Below are 16808 nucleotides of genomic sequence, written 5' to 3'. Positions count from 1 at the left end.
GCAAGCACACACACATTCCCCTCAGGGTCCCCCCTAAACCCTGATGGGGGCCAGTCAAGGCAAGCACACATGCATTCCCCTGACGGTCCCCCCTAAACCCTGATAGAGGCCAGTCAAGGCAAGTACACATGCATCCCCCTGAAGGTCCCCCCAAACCCTGATGGAGGCCAGTCAAGGCAAGCACACATGCATCCCCCTGAGGGTCCCCCCTAAACCCTGATGGGGGCCAGTCAAGGCAAGCACACATGCATCCCCCTGAGGGTCCCCCCTAAACCCTGATGGGGGCCATCAAGGCACACACAGCTTTCCACCTTGTGCATTCTCCACTGAGCCTCAGTGGGGGCTGGCTGAGGCAAGCATAGCATTAAACTTTCAGATCCCCTGATGACTGACCAGTGCCCACTTGATTTATAGGATAACAGACAAAGAAGGGAGTTTGCCAGCAATAGCCTCACAAATTTGCATGATTTCATTGTTATGTTTACAACTTTAAGCACAAATGTTTATGTTATTTATCATTATATAATGCTGTGCAAATATGGCAGAGCTGTGTACAAGCTATGAACCCGGGAACCTTACACATTCCAGCTTCTTAGCCTAGAAGGGAAGCTAATTATGCTTTCTGTGTAGTGAGTAGACTGAAGGACTAGTTAATTTTCAAATTAATCTCCTTTTAAAGCAGAATCCTGGAAGTAGGGCCAACTCTTGGCTGTGGTTTCATTGACAGAGGAAACTTTAGACAGCTTTTGTCTTTGAGAGCTTCCTGGGGTACCAAGAGGTGAATTTCCTTGTAGGAACAAGTGTCTATCAGAAGCTTCAACCCACAGGTCAGGTCAGGTCGGGTCGGGTCGGGTCATATCTTATCTTTTCTGACTCTGAGGCAGGCTCTGTCCTCTTGGTCTGTAGCATATCACACAATCATGTGGATAAACCTAAAAACAACAAAAGGCAGACAATGTTTAGTTCTGGTTATAGAGTGACCACGCTCCCTAAAATGTCAGGTTGAAGGGAGCTTTGAGATTCTATGGGCCAGCCCTTTAGTGATCAATAAAAAACATCAGCTAGGTAAAGTCACTTGCCAGAGGCTGCCCAGCCTGGTGGTGACCACGCTGGCCTTAGAATTCAGGTTTCCTATGCTGTGGCTTAGTATACCCTGTATATTCCAATGTGCCGTATGTGAAATAATTCACTTGGAAAGTCAGCTAAAGAACCATTGCTACCTTGTGGTAAGCTACCAAAAAAGAAGAGGAGGCCGACTGGGAAACTGAAATGAAGAAAACCCTAGAGGAGAAGATGAGAGTGCCCGGGTGGCGCCTGATCCGTGATGCACCCAGACCTCATAGGAGTGTTCCTCCACTTACCATGCCGTATACCATGGGAGGTTAGAGATTGTCACGTTTTAAAAAATCTCATTTCCCAAATGCCTCTTGACTTTGCAGGATCACCCCATGTATGACAATAACTGGGTGGGTCTCTTGCCAAAATGCTCAGATCTTTGCTTTTTTGAATCAACTCTTTGTTCCCTTTAAACTTTCGATAAGGGACTTGTGTTCTCCACAGGTATCAGCCTTTGGTCTCTAGAGGGGATCAGGCATGTTCATGAATGACTTAGTCTGAACCTGTCACCATTTCTGAAAAAACAGATCAGAAAGGGTACTCTGGAAGAGCAGACCAGGGGACATGGAATTGTTCCTACACACCCCAGGGCAGCTACTTGGCCAAAGCCAAATAACGGCCAAGTATTAAGCACTAAAGCAGATTGGACTCCACCTCTGACTAACAGTATGAATGGATCATGAAAAATAGGGCGTTGTGACCATCTTACACTAATGGACATGCACTCATTTTTTTCAGATAGTTTGTTTTTTTGTTTGTGTTTTTGTTCTACCAGAATCTTGGCAGGCTTAGGAAGGAGGCTTCTCAGAAAATTCAGAGTTCCTTGTTTTTTCACTTCCATCTAAATTTAACTGTTAATGGGACCTGTGAAGTATGCATAATATGGAATTTGATTTTAAAATGATAATCAGGTTTGTTTGGGTGATTTTTAAGTTTATAACTTTTAAAACAAAGAACTTTCAGAAAACGTTACTAAATAGAACATTTTGTTGTCATTTGGGGGATTGACTGTGGACCCTCAGCTGTGTATATGCAAGCTTTTCAGATAATTGCTTCAGTTTTTGAAAGCGCTACAGCTTTTTAACTCAAATACATATGGCGAATGATTCTCACACTTGAGCTCTTGATCATCTGCTGAAATGAATGTAGCTGTTTCGATGCAGCCTGGTTGGTGTTTATGTTGATAGGCATGTTGACGGTTTCTTATTTCCTTTTTGCACAGCTCTCGGTCGACACCTTTCAGTTCCTGCTATTTTTGTATATACAGCAGTTAAATAAGGTTTCCTTGAGAACATCTTTGATTGGAGAAGAGTGGCCAAGTCCCAGAAACAGATCTCCGTCCCCTGACTTGACTGGGAAATCCATCTGTCATAATAAGGTACTTATTGTGGTTGCAGCATCATAATTGCCTCGTGAACAGATCACACGTCTATTAGGCTGACCCTGTGATCCATTAGTCTGAGATTTCTTTTTGAGTCCGTAATCTGCCGGTGAGAGAGGAAAAGGGTCCCCAGCTTTCCTGCGCTTACTGGTGGAGGAGCCGCCCATGTTTCCATGTGGTTAACTTTTCCATCCTTTAAAAATACACGAGCCCTTGCTATTTGCATATTTGATAAGATTATTGTTATATTTGCAAAATGCTTTAAACTCCACTCAGTACATTTATTATCAGTCAGTCAATCAAAAAGTATTTATTAAGCACATAGTGCTGGGATAGAATGGGTGGTGTCTGTCTTCAGGTGACTGGCTAGGACATTGCAGTCCAAAGGTAAATTTAACAGTCTCCTGTGAACAGAGAGCATTTCAAAGAGATGTAGGATTGCTCCTTTGGAAGATGGTTTACCTGTGTCTCTAAAAGAATTTTGAAAAGTTTTGAACCCTATAGGAGAAGCAGTATGAGCCATGCCTCTTTTCCTCCTAATGGGATGTTTGTTTTTGCTTTGTTTGATAGCACAGATTTTTGTCCTCACCCCTCATCCTTACACTCTGAATGGCTTTGGTTTTGGGGTGTGCTCTTTGTGAGCAACACATTGTGGGGGTTTGCTTTCTTTTTTTTTTTTTTAAATACTTCATTAACTTCTGGTTTACATCATTCATTTCTGCCAGATTTTTGAGTTACAAATTTTTTCCCCATTTTTCCTCTACCCACCGCCCCAAAATAGTGGTCCCACAGGGTATCCCCTCCTCCAATCTGCCCTCTCCCATATCTTCTCCCATACCCCCTTCGACTTTTCCAGTAGGGCACGGTGGATCTCTGTGCCCCAGTGCCTGAATATCTTATTTCCCAATTACATGTAAAATAGTATTAATAATCATATTTATATATTTTTAAGCATTTGATTTTAAAACTTTGAATTCCAGATTCATTCCCTTCCTCCCTTGTCACCCACCCTTACTGGGAAGATAAGCAATTCAGTAGAGGTTGTACATGTGTAGCTATGTAAAACATTACCATAGTAGATATATTGTAAAAGACTGACTATATTTCCCTCCCTCCTATCCCACCTCCCACTTGTTCTATTCTCTGCTTTTATCCTGTCCCTGTTCAAAAGTGGGTGCTTCCAATTTCCCTCCCCCCCCCAGCCTGCCCTCCCTTCCATCATCCCCCCTCTCATCCCCTTCCCCCCTAATTTCTTGTAGGGTGAGATACCCTATTTAGTGTGTATGTCATTCCCTCCCTGAGCCAAATTAAATGAGAATAAGGTTTTGCCTTTTTGCCTTCCTGTTCTTCCCCTCCATTGTAACCATTTTCCCTTGCCTCTTCTCTATGAGATAGTTTACCCCATTCTGTCTCTCCCCATCTCCTCTCGTTATATTCCTCTCTCAACTCTTAATTTCGCCTTTTAACTATCATCCCTTCCTATTAAATTGGTCCTGTGCCCTCTATCTATGTATACCTGTAAACATATATACACGCATTCACATATGTATTTATATGCCCATATACCCTCCTATATAGACATATATATATGTATGTATGTATGTATGTATTTCTATTCCCTTAAACTATTTTCTTACTGAGAAAAGTTTCATCAGTTACAATTATCGTTTTTCCATGTAGGAATGTAAATAGTTCAATTTTGGTAAGTTCCTTATGATTTCTTTTCCCTGATTACCTTCTCAAGCTTCTCTTGCTTCTTGTATCTGAATGTCAGATTTTCTCTTCAACTCTGGTTTTTTCATCAAGAATGCTTGAAAGTCCTCTATTCCACTAAATGACCATATTTTCCCCTGAAACTTGATACTCAGTTTTTCTGGTTGGTGATTCTTGGTTTTAATCCCAGCTCCTTTGCCCTCCAGAATATCATATTCCAGGCCCTTCAATCCTTCAGTGTAGAAGCTGCCAGATCCTGAGTTATCCTGATTGTGTTTCTACGATGTCCAAATTGTTTCTTCCTGGCTGCTTGTAATATTCTCTCCTTAATCTGGGAATTCCAGAACCTGGCTATAACATTCCTAGGAGTTTTCTCTTTGGGATCTTTTTCAGGAGGTGATCAGTGGATTCTTTCAACCTCTATTTTTCCCTCTGATTCTAAAACATCAAGGCAGTTTTCCTTGAGAATTTCTTGGAGGATGATTTCTAGGTTCTTTCTTTGATCATGGCTTTCAGGTAGTCCAATAATTTTTAAATTATCTCTCCTGTATCTATTTTCCAGGTCAGTGGTTTTTCTAAGGAGATATTTCACTTTGCCTTCTATTCTTTCATTTGTTTGGATCTGTTTAACAGCATCTTGATTTCTCATAAAGTCACTGGCTTCCATTTGCTCCAATCTAATTCTGAAGGAATGATTCTCTTCAGTGAGCTTTTGAAATTCTTTTTCCATCTGGCAGATTCAGCTTTTTAAGGCATTCTTCTCCTTATTGCCTTTTTGAGCCTCTTTTGCCATTTGAGTTAGTCTATTTTTTAAGGTATTATTTTCCTCAGTCAGGCTGTTGACTCTCATTTCATAATTTTCTTACATTGTTCTCATTTCTCTTCCCAATTTTTCCTCCACTTCTCTTATTTGCTTCTTAAGGTCCTCTGTGGCCTGTAACCAGCTCATATTTTTCTTGGAAGCTTTTGGTGCAGGACTTCTGACTTCGTTGTCTTCCTCCTGTTCCATGCTTTGATCCGTTTTGTCCCCAAAATAGGAGTCTAATGTCAGATTGCTCTGTTTGCTCTGCTTCCTTTCCTTCCTCATATTGCCACTCAGTAACTTGACTTTTGAGCTTTTTGCCACAGTAGAACTCTGCCACCGGAAAGGGGGAGCTTTATCCCAATCACTTGGGTTTTTGCAGCTGCTGGAGCTATGAGTTGGGTGCCCTCACTGAAGCCTCAACATGCTCTGGCAAACTGGTCACACACCCCAGGACCTCCAATCTAGACAGCGATCCAGATCCAAGCAGGTTAGAGCAAGAGTGATTACCCCTCAGACTGGTTGCTTGGTCCCCCTACAATCTGCAGGCCAGGAGCTCTGAACCAGCATGGCCATGAAACCTCAGCTGCTTCTTGCCCCCAGGGGCAAACACTGGATTACACTCCTGAATCCCCTGTTCCCACAAAGTCTACACTGACCTCTCATTTTTGTCTTTGGCATCTATGGGTTGATAATTCTGGAAACCACCACAGCTCCTGGTGATCTGAAGTCCCTCCAGCCAGCAACTGGTCAGGCTTCCCTGAGGCTAAAACTGGGCTCACAGGCTTGTGCAGGGCTGTGCTTGGCTCCTAGAGCTCTGCACTGGTCCCTTCCTGCTGGCCTTCTAGGCTGTCTTCAGCAGGAGGTTAGCTTCTCTATGTCATTTTTGGGTTCTGTAGCTCCAAAGTTTGTCTAGAGTCATTTTTTACATTAATTGGAGGAGGTGGAAGCTGGAGCCGCGCAGAAGTCCTGTTTCTACTCTGCCATCTTGACTCCACCCACCCCACCCCCGACCGTGGGGTTTTCTTGGCAGAGATATTAAAGTGGAGGAAACTGAGGCAGATGGGGTTATGTAACTTGCCCAGAATCACACAACTAGGAAGTGTCTGAGGCTGGATTTGAACTCAGGTCTTCCAGATTCTAGAACTGGCCCTCTGTCTACTGTGTCACCTAGTTGCCTCCAGTCCAGGGGCAAGGAACCTGCAGCCTCGAGGCCACATGTGGCCCTCTAGGTCCTCAAGTGTGACCCTTTGACTGAATCCAAACTTCACAGAACAAAGTTGGATTTAAAGTTTGGATTCAGTTGAAGGGCTGCACTTGAGGACCTAGAGGGCCACATGGGACCTCCCTGCAGGTTCCCCACCCCTGCTCTAGTTCAGTGTTTATGTTTTATGAAAGCTCTTCTTTTCGCTAAGACTAATTCCTTTTGACATTTTTAGACCTGGAATGATTACAGCCACCAAGCCTTTGTCTATAATCACCTGCACAATCTCCTGGAACTCCTTTTGGACCCAGAGCAGCTCACTGATGCCTCCCACTCCACCCACAAAAGCCTGGTCTCTCCTGAAGCTGTGCAGGCCCTCAGCTTTCTCATTGAAGGCACAGTCAGCAAAGCTAGGAAGGTCTATCCTCTCCACGAGCTCGCATTGTGGCAGCCCCTGCATTCAGAGAGCGGCTTCTCAAAGGCTTCCAAAACCTTCTCCTTCCCAAAGCTGGAGGCGTGGCTCAGGGCTTGTTTGACTGCAAACCCGTTCGGCACATCTGCCTGCCTCAGGACTGGGAAGAAGTTGGCTTGGGCCCAGCAAGGTAGGTTCTAAGTGCTCCTGCATCTGCAGGGGAATGGCTTGTTGTTTCTGGGGTCTGGAAGACCCTGTGTCTTCTGTGTCAGATGCCCAAGAGAGGCAAAGAACAGGAGGGTGTCCCTCTTTTGCATGGGGCCTTTTGTCTTAAAGTAACCCCCCCTCAGAGAGATGGTCTAAGATGTTTAAACCAATGTCTGTCATTCTGCTCTTCCTGTTTTTGTTCATTCATTCCCATTTCTGTTGCCTCGAGAGACTTATCTGGGACTATGACACTGGAGTTCAGACGTGATATTTCTGCTTTGCTCTTGATGCTGAAATGAATTGGTTAAAAAATTTTTTAATTGGTCTTTTCCAGTTTCATGTTTAAATGATAACCTTGGGAAGACTTTGCGAGTTGATTCTCTTGCCCGTCTTTATTTTAACTGATTTTGGCCTCTTCTCCCCTGTTTCTTCCTTCTTTTGAAGCAGTATTGCTCAGCAACTCCAACTGCTTCTTTCTGTTTATGAAGTGATCATGTTCAGAGTCCTCTATGATCTTTCTGTGAGATTTTACAAATAAGTTTCTGTTCTAAACTGGTGTCATTGGATGCTGTATTTCTGGACCTGGCAAGTAGTTCATGATTTTTGTTCATGGAAGCCATTTTTAGGCTCTTTGGGGCTCCCTGTTAAGGCATTTGATTTATATTGGTTAAACTTTTGTTTGAAACTTATAATTGGTGTCTTTATCCTTTCTTCTATCCATTTCCCATTTTTCAGTGTCAGTGACCTGTTTAAATAGTTTGTGCTGCAATTTCCTTCATTTTAGCATATTTTCTTCATTTTACACTGATTTTGATCTCTCTTAACAAGTCAGTAGTCTGACTGTACACAGATAGCTGATCTGAGAATGACTCCCACTAGAGGAATGAGTCATTCTGTGTAATCAGTATTGTTTTTTGGCAGTGTTATTGGTACTTGCCAAGTGTAACCTTCCAAAAGTATTCAGTGTCTAGACTCGAGGCTCCTATACTATGGCCTCTCCCCTGCCTTACTCACAACAAAGATTTTCCAGCTTGCTATTTCTCAGTCATTACTTTTATCCCAAGGTAGGTTGGTTTAATTTGGATGTTCTTTTCAGATTCTTTGAAATCTTCTACCTTTGCATCTGCTGTATTGGGCGTGTATGTAACCAATTAATAAGCATTTATTAAGCACCTGCTGTGTGGTAAAAGCACTGAGAATATGAAAAGAGGCAAAAGGCAGTCCTTACCCTCAAAGAGCTCACAGTCTAAAGAGAGAGAACGTGCAAGCAAATAGAGGCAAAAGAAGCAATGTCCTGGATAAACAGGAGATAGCTAAAAGAGGAAAGTCACTAGAATTAAGCGGGGTTGAGAAGGCTTCCTGTAAGTCAGTTATGACAGCAGAGGAGGAGAGCGTTCAGGGCACAGGGGCAGCCACTGCAAAGGCCCAGAGCCCAGAGATGGACAGTCTTGTTGGTGAACCAGCCAGGAGGCCAGTGTGTCCAGGAGTACGTGTTGGGGGCTCACGTAAAAAGAATGGAAGGGCAACAGGAAGCAAGCTATGGAGGGCTTTGAATGCCAAGCAAAGGGTTTTGTCTTTGCTCCTGGAGGCCACAGGCCTCCACTGGAGTTTATTGGGAAATCCTTTTAGTGGCCTAATGGAGTTTGGGCAGGAGTGGGGAGAGCCCCTTGGCAGGCAAGCCCCCCAGCAGCCAGTGCAGTGACTGCAGTACAGAAGAATCCAAAAGGCCCAGGAAATGATTTTTGTCATTGCCCCCGGGCAGTCCAGCTCCTTGATTTGCCCTGCACAGAGAACCTCTGGTCCGTCCTGCCTTTTGATTACAGTTCACTGTTGTCTTCTGGTCTGGTTTTTAGCAAGCATGTCAAAGTTGATCCAGTTCATTTCCTATACTGGTATGTTCATTTGATGATTATTAAGCCAGGATCTCATACTTAAAGGACCAGCAGCTCAATAAAGGTGGAGGTAAGAGTGAGGAAGGTGAGGGTAGGATCAGGGCCTTTGGGAATGTAAATGGTGTTTGGAACAATTCATAGGAACAATTGAACAGATATTACAAAGCTCTGCCTGGAAGCAGTGAAGGCCCATCTCTGCTTAGGAGCATGCATTTGTCATGTGCCAAATCCATATGATTCTGCAGCTTTTTCCAGCAGGGCTCAGCAGCTCAGCGCCAAGGAAAGCAGCTGGTGGGTTTGACCCCAGCTGTTGGATGGGCCTGGGGGAGAGTGGCTCAGCTGGGAGACGTGACATGGTCTCTGGCAGGCTCTGGGTCACACTGTGTGACCTTGTTTCTCCTCATTGTCAAGTGTGTTTGTTGCACCTGCAAGGATGTTTCTTGACACTAATGCTGCATTGTAAGCTATGTCATTAAACTACATTTAATGTGTGTGTGTGTGTGTGTGTGTGTGTGTGTGTGTTGTTTGCAGTTGAGGGAACCACCAAGAGAGCCAAGATTGCTTGCAACACACACGTGGCCCCCAAGATACACCGCATTGTGGTGATGACCCAGGTGTACAAGCAGACCTTGGCCAAGAGCTCAGACACCTTAGTCGGAGCCCATGTGAAGATTCACCGTTGCAACGAGTCCTTTATATACCTGCTGTCCCCCTTACGGTAAGCATGCTGCTTTTTCTGTGACCCAGGAGGGCTCTCTCTGCCTTAGGACACTTCCCATTGGCCCAGAAGCTCTGCTCTCCCGAAGGACGGGGCCTCTGGCTCTGGGAAGTGTCCCCTCACTCACCGCCTCTCTTTCTCAGATCTGTGACTGTGGAGAAATGCAGGAGTAGCACGCTGGTGCTGGGGCCTGTCCAGACCACCCTCCACCTCCATAGCTGTGACAACATGAAGGTCATTGCCGTTTGCCATCGTCTGTCCATCTCTTCCACCACGGGCTGTACCTTTCACATTCTGACCCCCACACGCCCTCTTCTCCTCTCTGGTAATCAGATGGTAACATTCGGACCCTTCCATACTCATTACCCAATGCTTGAAGATCACATGGCCAGGACCGGACTCGCCACAGTGCCCAACTACTGGGACAAGCCAATGATTGTGTGCAGGGAAAATAACGATGCCAGGGTCTTCCGACTCTTGTCCCCCAGTGAGTTCTATGTGTTTGTGATTCCATTTGAGATGGAAGGGGATACAACGGAGATTCCAGGGGGTCTCCCACCAGCCTATCAGAAGGCACTGGGCCAGCGAGAACAGAAAATACAGATCTGGCAGAAGACGGTGAAGGAGGCAGGGTTGACAAAGTGAGTGACTCTTTCCTAGTAGTAAAAATACATCTGTTGCATAAAATGTGGCCAAAAGCAGCTTCTTTGCAAATTGTCCACACTAACCTTCCTGTTAGGAGGACCCAAGTCTTCCCCCAAAGTCCTGGAGTGCAGACCTCTTTGTGTCAGCATGGAGCATCTCTCTTAAACTGTGGGTCATGACCCCACATGGCGGTCACTAGTAGAAAAAGTTTAAGAAGGCCTGTTGTACACCATGTTTACCACGGCAGCTCGAGGCATAAATCCTGCCCTGGGGTAGTTGATAGTGTGTTTGGGGAAATAAGGTTGATACACAAGAAGCAACCAAAGAATTTTACAAGACACTAGAAAATCAAGCACTGGGTTGTTTGGTGTAGACAGTAACAGCTGATGAAATCCAGCAAAGAAATGAGCCTGATGATCAGAGATGTCTTGTGGCAGAGTCTGAATTAGATTGTGAGCTGTAAGATTTGGCTGCGTGACTGAAAAAGCATTTATGAATCCCTCACTATCATGTGCCAGGATGTGTTGAGTGCTGGGGATACAGATAGAAGCAGGCCAGACATTGCACACTGTCCTCAAAGAACTTACAGTCTAATGAAAAAAGGCGCAGCCAGGGAGGGCTGTTCTGATAGAGCATCCTGAGTAGGGACGAGAGCCCGAGGATGGAAACACAGGAGAGTGTGGGGAGGTCAGAGGGTGACAAGGAGACCAGGGGAGGGAGAAGGACTGAAATAAGGTTGGGATCAGTTGTCAGAGGGCCCAGTAGTTTGACTGGAGGCCTAATCTTCCTAATAATCAACCTCTTATCTTTGTATTGATTTCCATGAGTTTGTGGTTGGTTATCTTGGAAAGTTTGGGTGACGTTGGATAGCCACTGGCAGCCCTTAAGTAAGCATCTACTCCTTTTTGCCAAATCCAGCGACCTGGTCAGTCGTCACTCAAGAGGCATTTATTGAAAGCTTATTCCCTGCTAGGCATTGTGTTTCCAGGCACCGGGGATGCAGAGAAAGGCCAAGAGAAGGCCCCTGTGTAGCGACATGTGGCATAGTCCAAGGAATGGAGGGCTGCTGGTTTGGGGAGAAACTCATCAATGGAAAAAAGTCAGTAGACATTTATTTAGCACCTGCTGTATGCTGGGCTCTGTGCTAAGTGCTGGGGATACAAAAACAGGCAAAAGGCATACCTTGCTCTCAGAATAAATTGGAGATAATTGAGTGAAGGCATTGGAGTTTAGAGGGGTTGGGGGAAGCTTCCAAAGGAAGCAAGAGGGGTCAGTAATTGGAGCAGAGGAGAGAGCATCCCAGGCCTGAAAGAGCCAGAGAGAAGGCCCGGAACTGAGAGAGGTATCAGGGATTGTGGGTTGCCTAGGTTCCCCTAAGGTAGGAGGGGGCTAGGCTGGGAAGAGCTTTAAATGCCAAATAGAGGGTTTTGTATTTGCTTCTTGAGGCAATAGGGAGCCACTGGAGTTTATTGAGTGGTGGTGGTGGTGGTGATGGTCGGTGATGACATAATCAGACCTGAGCTTTAGTGGAGGGTGGGCTGGGATGGGGAAAGACTTGAGGCAGGCGGACCCTCCCCCTCCCCCTCCCCCCAATGGCTATTGCAGTAGCCCAGGCATGAGGTGATGTGACTGTGTCAGAGGAGAGAAGGGGGCAGTTTCTGTAGAGGTGAAGTTGGCAGGCCTTGGGGAGTGAGAAACTGAGGAATCTAGGATGGCACCTGGGTTGGGAACCTGAGGTCTTGGGGTGATGGTGGTGCCCTCTACAGTAATAGGGAAGGTAGAAGGGGAGAGTTTAGGGGAGAAGGTAATCTCTTTTGGCCATGTTGAGTTTGAGGTGTTTCCTGGACATCCAGTTGAGAAGGGGGCTATAGGAACAGGGAGAAGGCTGCTGAGGAATGGTAGCAAAGTCCAGGGTAAGGGCAGAAAGGGCTTCTTTGATGCATTTTGTTGGACATGACTTTTCTTGTCTTGATTGGAACCAGGTCTGGAGAGATACTAGCACACGATCTTCTGTAGATAAACAGCAGAACAGAGGTGGGATGCCTGTGATGCCCAAGGCCTCTGCCCAGTCCATCTCCTTTTTGTAGCAAAGTCATGAGCCTTGTGCACCAGGAAGAAGAAATGGCTATACTGTGTTGGAAGTTGATGGAAGTCTTGGTTTGGGGCTTTTTCTGTTAGTCTAGATTTCTAGATGTCATGGGGGCTGTGTAGCAAGAGAGAAAATGAAAATCTGGAAACGGCTCAGCTCCTAGAGATAATCCTACAACTTGGGATGGTCTCAGCTAATAGAGATAATCCTACAACTTGGGATGGTCTGGAGTAAAAAGTGTTGCGTTGTCCTAAGAGGTAATAATTCCCTGATGGCTTTTTTCTCCCTCATCCCTATTTCCTACATCCCCATATTCCACTCTTTAGGGATCAAAGGAAGCAGTTCCAGGTATTGGTTGAGAACAAGTTTTACGAATGGTTGATTAACACAGGACAAAGCCAGCAGCTCGACAGTCTCGTGCCTCCTGCAGCAGGCTCAAAACAGGCCGCAGGATAAGACATTCTGCAAAGCCATGGTAGGTCATTATTTTTAAAATGGGACGTTTTAAAACACTTTCTATATTTTAGCAAGTAATAACCCAACACAATACACTCAGTTGAAGCTGTAGGCATTAGGGCCGGCCATCACGGCAGAATCGGCTTCTTTAAACTTCTGTCCTCGGGCTTTGCTTTTCTTGTTCCCATCACTCCCTTTGGGTCTCATTTCCCCTTTATGATCCTTTCCTGAGCCTCTTCTCCAGAGGGGTGCCTAGTGCTTCTCAGGAGCACATATGCCTAGCACTTTTCCAAACATAACCCAGAAGTGCTTGATCCCTGCTCCCTGGTGGGCATTCCATGCTGATGCACAGGGGAAGGGGCTCATTTATCACACTGTGCTGTCTTACTCTGGTAGGTGTCAAGCGGGAAACGTCTGATGGGAGCAGACGAAGGAGCTTGGGAGGATGGAGGAGCCCGGCAAGGAAAGGAGTTGCATGTGAGCCCTGTCTCTCTCCACACACCTCGAAAGAGATGAAAATGTATGGTGAATTTTAACACAGAAAACCAATTTTAATGATTCTGGTGTGTTCCTGTCCTTTCTAAGGACATAAGAAGCTGAATGGCTGATACTGAACTGTGGATCTGTTCTGTTCCTAGCGGGTCCAGGAGGCATGATGACACACTGAAGAATGCTAGCATCTCCAGGCTAAGTTAAGAAAGGAACTATCAGGGCCAGCCCTGCCCTGGAATCCATTGGGTTTGACTGTGCTTTTGGAGGCTTTTGCTTGAGTTAGCCCTGTACTCTCTTCTTATGGTATAAGCAGAGTTGGAAACAAACCGGCCATATAAACAAGGGGTCTCACAAACCAAAGAATGCCCGTTTTTGTAATTTTGAAAATGGCAGAGTTGGTGACCACAGTCCCATGTTACTATTTTTTTACTGAAGTGTTGGGTTATAGAGTTACAAATGAACAGCCCTTATTTGGAGGCAAAGGGGTTTTGCCCCTTGTAGAGCTAATGAAAGATATTTTTTATGTGTCTACTGCAGTTTGGTATGCCTTTAAAACTTTTTAAATAGAAATACGCATATATGTGTATATATGTTGTTATTTCTTGGTGTATAAAAGTCAGAAGAAATATTTTTATATAGATTGTTCTAATCTAACATTTAATCTGTGAAGCAATGAAATTTAAAAAAAATGTTTATTTCTTATTCTGTTGAAAATTGTAGTTAATTGTAAAAAGTATTTTTGCTTTCCTGTGACAACATAAAGCTTCTATCTTTATGCTTGAGATTTCAAGTAGAGATACTCTGTGATGTTAAAATAAAGTTTACATTTTGTTAGAGAAGCTTCTTTCCTTTCGTTAAGGAAGGGGGGGGAGAATGCTTAAAGTAGTGAGATTTTTAAAAAATTATTTTTATTTTCAGTTCCAAATTTTCTCCCTCCTTCCACCTCTCCCTCGCCCATTGAGAAGGCAAGAAATACACGTGTACAAATAGGTCCTTTTCCATTTCTTTGAGTTCTTTGGGATACAGACCCAGTAGTAGTGTTGCTGGGTATGCATAGTTTTATAGCCTTTGGGCATAGTTCCAAATTGTTCTCCAGAATAGTCGGATCAGTTCACAACTCCACCACCAAATTTTCCACATCCCTTCTAGCATTTGTCATTTTTCTTTTTTGTCATCTTAGCCAGTCTGATGGGTATGTGGTCATACCTCTAAGATGCTTTAATTTGCATTTTTCTTATCACTAATGATTTAGAACATTTTTTCCATATGGTTATTGATAGCTTTTCTTCTTTTGAAAACTGCCTGTTCATATCCTTTGACCTTTTATCAATTGGAGAGTGGTTTTTATTTTATTTTTATAACTTTAGGCTCAATTTCCTACATATTTTGAGAAATAAGACCTTTATCCGGGAAAGCTTACTATAATTTTCCCCCCAGTTTCCTGCTTTTCTTCTAAATTTGGCAGCACTGATTTTGTTTGTGAAGCAACATTTTATCTAATGTAATCCAAATTATCCATTTTACCCCCCATGATCCTCTCTCTTGTTTGGTCATAGATTCTTCCCTTCCCTATAGATCTGACAGGTAATTTTTTCCCATGCTTTCCTAATTTGCTTATAATATCACCCTCTATGTCTAAATCATGTATCTACTCTGAGCTCATCTTGGTATACAGTGTGAGGTACTGATCTATTCCTAGTTTCTGCCAGACTGCTTTTCAGTTGTCCCAGAAATTCTGGTCCAATAGTGAGTTCTTGCCCCCAATTCCTTGGATCTTTGTTTATCAAACACTAAGCTGCCATACTCATTTGCTTCTGTCTACTGTATACTTAATCTATTATGTTGATCACTCTCTATTTTTCATCTAGTACCTAAATGTCTGGATGATTCCTGCTTTGTCATATAATTTGAAATCTAGTGCTGCCAGACCTCCTCCCTTCACATTTTTTTCATCAATTTCCTTGAGCTTCTTGATCTTTTGTTCCTCCAGATGAATCTTATTATTATTCTAGCTCTATAAAGCAATTCTTTGGTAGTTTGATTGCTATGGCATGGAATAAGTGAATGAATTTAGATAGTATTATTATTTTTATTATATTGGCTCAGCCTACCCATGAGCATTTAATATTTCTTCAGTTGTTTAGCTCTGTTTTTTATTATTTGTCTGAAAAGCGTTTGGTAATTGTGCTCATATAGTTCCTGTCTCTGCGCTGACCGGTAGATTCCGAAGTATTTTGTATTGTCTGCGTTTAATTTACATGGAATTCCTCTTTCTATCTCTTCCTCTGGGTTTTCTTGATAGTATGTAGAAATGCTGATGATTTGTGCGTGTTTATTTTATATCCTGCAACTCTGCTAAAGTTTTAATTTTTTAGTTAATTCTCTCAGTCTCTCTAAGCACATACCATCATATCATCTACAAAGTGACAGCTTTGTTTCCTCATCATCTATTTTTATTCCTTCAATTTGTTTCTTGTGTCCCTGCTATAGTTAGCATTTTTCTTTTTTTGTTTAGTGTTCTTTTTTTATTTATATTTTTTAACTTTTACTTAAATTTTTTTTGAGTTCCAAATTCTCTTCCTCCCTCTCACCTCTCCCCTCCCCATTGAGAAGGCAATAAATGTAATATCAGTTATATGTGTGAAATCAAGCAAAACATTTCTATATTAGCCATAATATAAATATAAAAAATAAGTAACGGCAGTAGTAAAAACAAGAACATAAGAAAATGAAAATATTATGCTTCCATCAGCACTCAGAGTTCATTAGATCTTTCTTTAGAGGTGGGCGTTATCACTCCTGTAGCATTGTCTTGGAATATTGTATTGATTGGCGTCATAGCTAGCATTTCCGGTACAGTATTGAATAATAGTGGTGATCATGGACACCCTTCCTTCCCCCCTGCTCTCATTGGGAAGGCTGCTAGCTTGTCCCCATTACAGACAATGCTTGCCCTTGGTTTTACATAGTTACCGCTTATCATTTTAAGAAAGGTTTCATTGATTCCTGTGCTTGCTCGTGTTTTTGATAGGAGTAGGTGCTGTATTTTGTCTAGAGCTTTTCTGCATCTATTGATATAATCATATGATTTTTGTTATTGATATGGTCAGCTATGCTTATAGTTTTCCTTACTGAGCCAGCCCTGCATTCCTGGTAAAAAGCCTACCTGGTCCTAGTGTGTGATCTTTGTGATATATGGCTTCAGTCTCCTCACAGTAATGGGGTTTAGAAATAGACAGATGCCCTGGAACTGTTTTGTAAAACTTAGGATTGGTTGATTACATAGACAGGGCTGATGTTTGTGCCCTAGAGAATAAAAGGAGTGTCAGAATGTGGACTCATCACTTTGTAGGCGAGGCTTTGAACAAGGTGAGATTTGACATTGGCTGGTGGCTGGGATTGGAGACCATTTCTAACAAACTGAGCTTGGATGTGGAGCTTTGGGAATCATTCTGGTGCATGCTTTGGAAAGTTCACCTTCTCTGCTGCCCGCTTCCTGATGGAGAGACGGCAGACTCATGTTGTAGGGGGCGGTTGTCAGTCGTGTCCGAGACACCATGGACCACCAAGCACTCCAGGCCTTTCTGTCCTCCACTATCTCTCCGAGTCTGTCCAAGCTCATGTTTGTTGTTTCCATAACACTCTGCCCATCTCCTCCTCTGCCCACTCCTCCTTTTGCCT

General features: G+C 43.7%; 1 protein-coding gene across 5 annotated transcripts in view; it reads left to right on the top strand.

The window, feature by feature from the left end:
- The window catches only part of TBCCD1 (TBCC domain containing 1), a 22058-nt gene extending 6599 nt beyond the window's left edge, over positions 1–15459 (top strand). For 4 of the 5 annotated variants that reach the window (XM_069089384.1, XM_069089383.1, XM_069089381.1 and 1 more), the window contains exons 4-9: positions 2339–2494; positions 6452–6818; positions 9259–9445; positions 9589–10086; positions 12506–12654; positions 13032–15459. In XM_069089384.1, the coding sequence (XP_068945485.1) occupies positions 2339–2494; positions 6452–6818; positions 9259–9445; positions 9589–10086; positions 12506–12635 (1338 nt within the window). In that variant the 3' untranslated portion in view covers positions 12636–12654; positions 13032–15459. The remainder of the gene's footprint in view (positions 1–2338; positions 2495–6451; positions 6819–9258; positions 9446–9588; positions 10087–12505; positions 12655–13031) is intronic. The other variant, XR_011168596.1, reaches the window with a different exon arrangement.
- Positions 15460–16808: the final 1349 nt, after the last annotated feature.

The sequence above is a fragment of the Petaurus breviceps genome, unplaced genomic scaffold (assembly GCF_028583685.1).
Source record: "Petaurus breviceps papuanus isolate PSGF00001 unplaced genomic scaffold, PetGlider_PUasm1.0 186, whole genome shotgun sequence".
Taxonomy (NCBI): Eukaryota; Metazoa; Chordata; class Mammalia; order Diprotodontia; family Petauridae; genus Petaurus; species Petaurus breviceps.
Note: the sequence above shows the minus strand (reverse complement) of the source record. Positions and strands in the feature narration are given on the sequence as shown.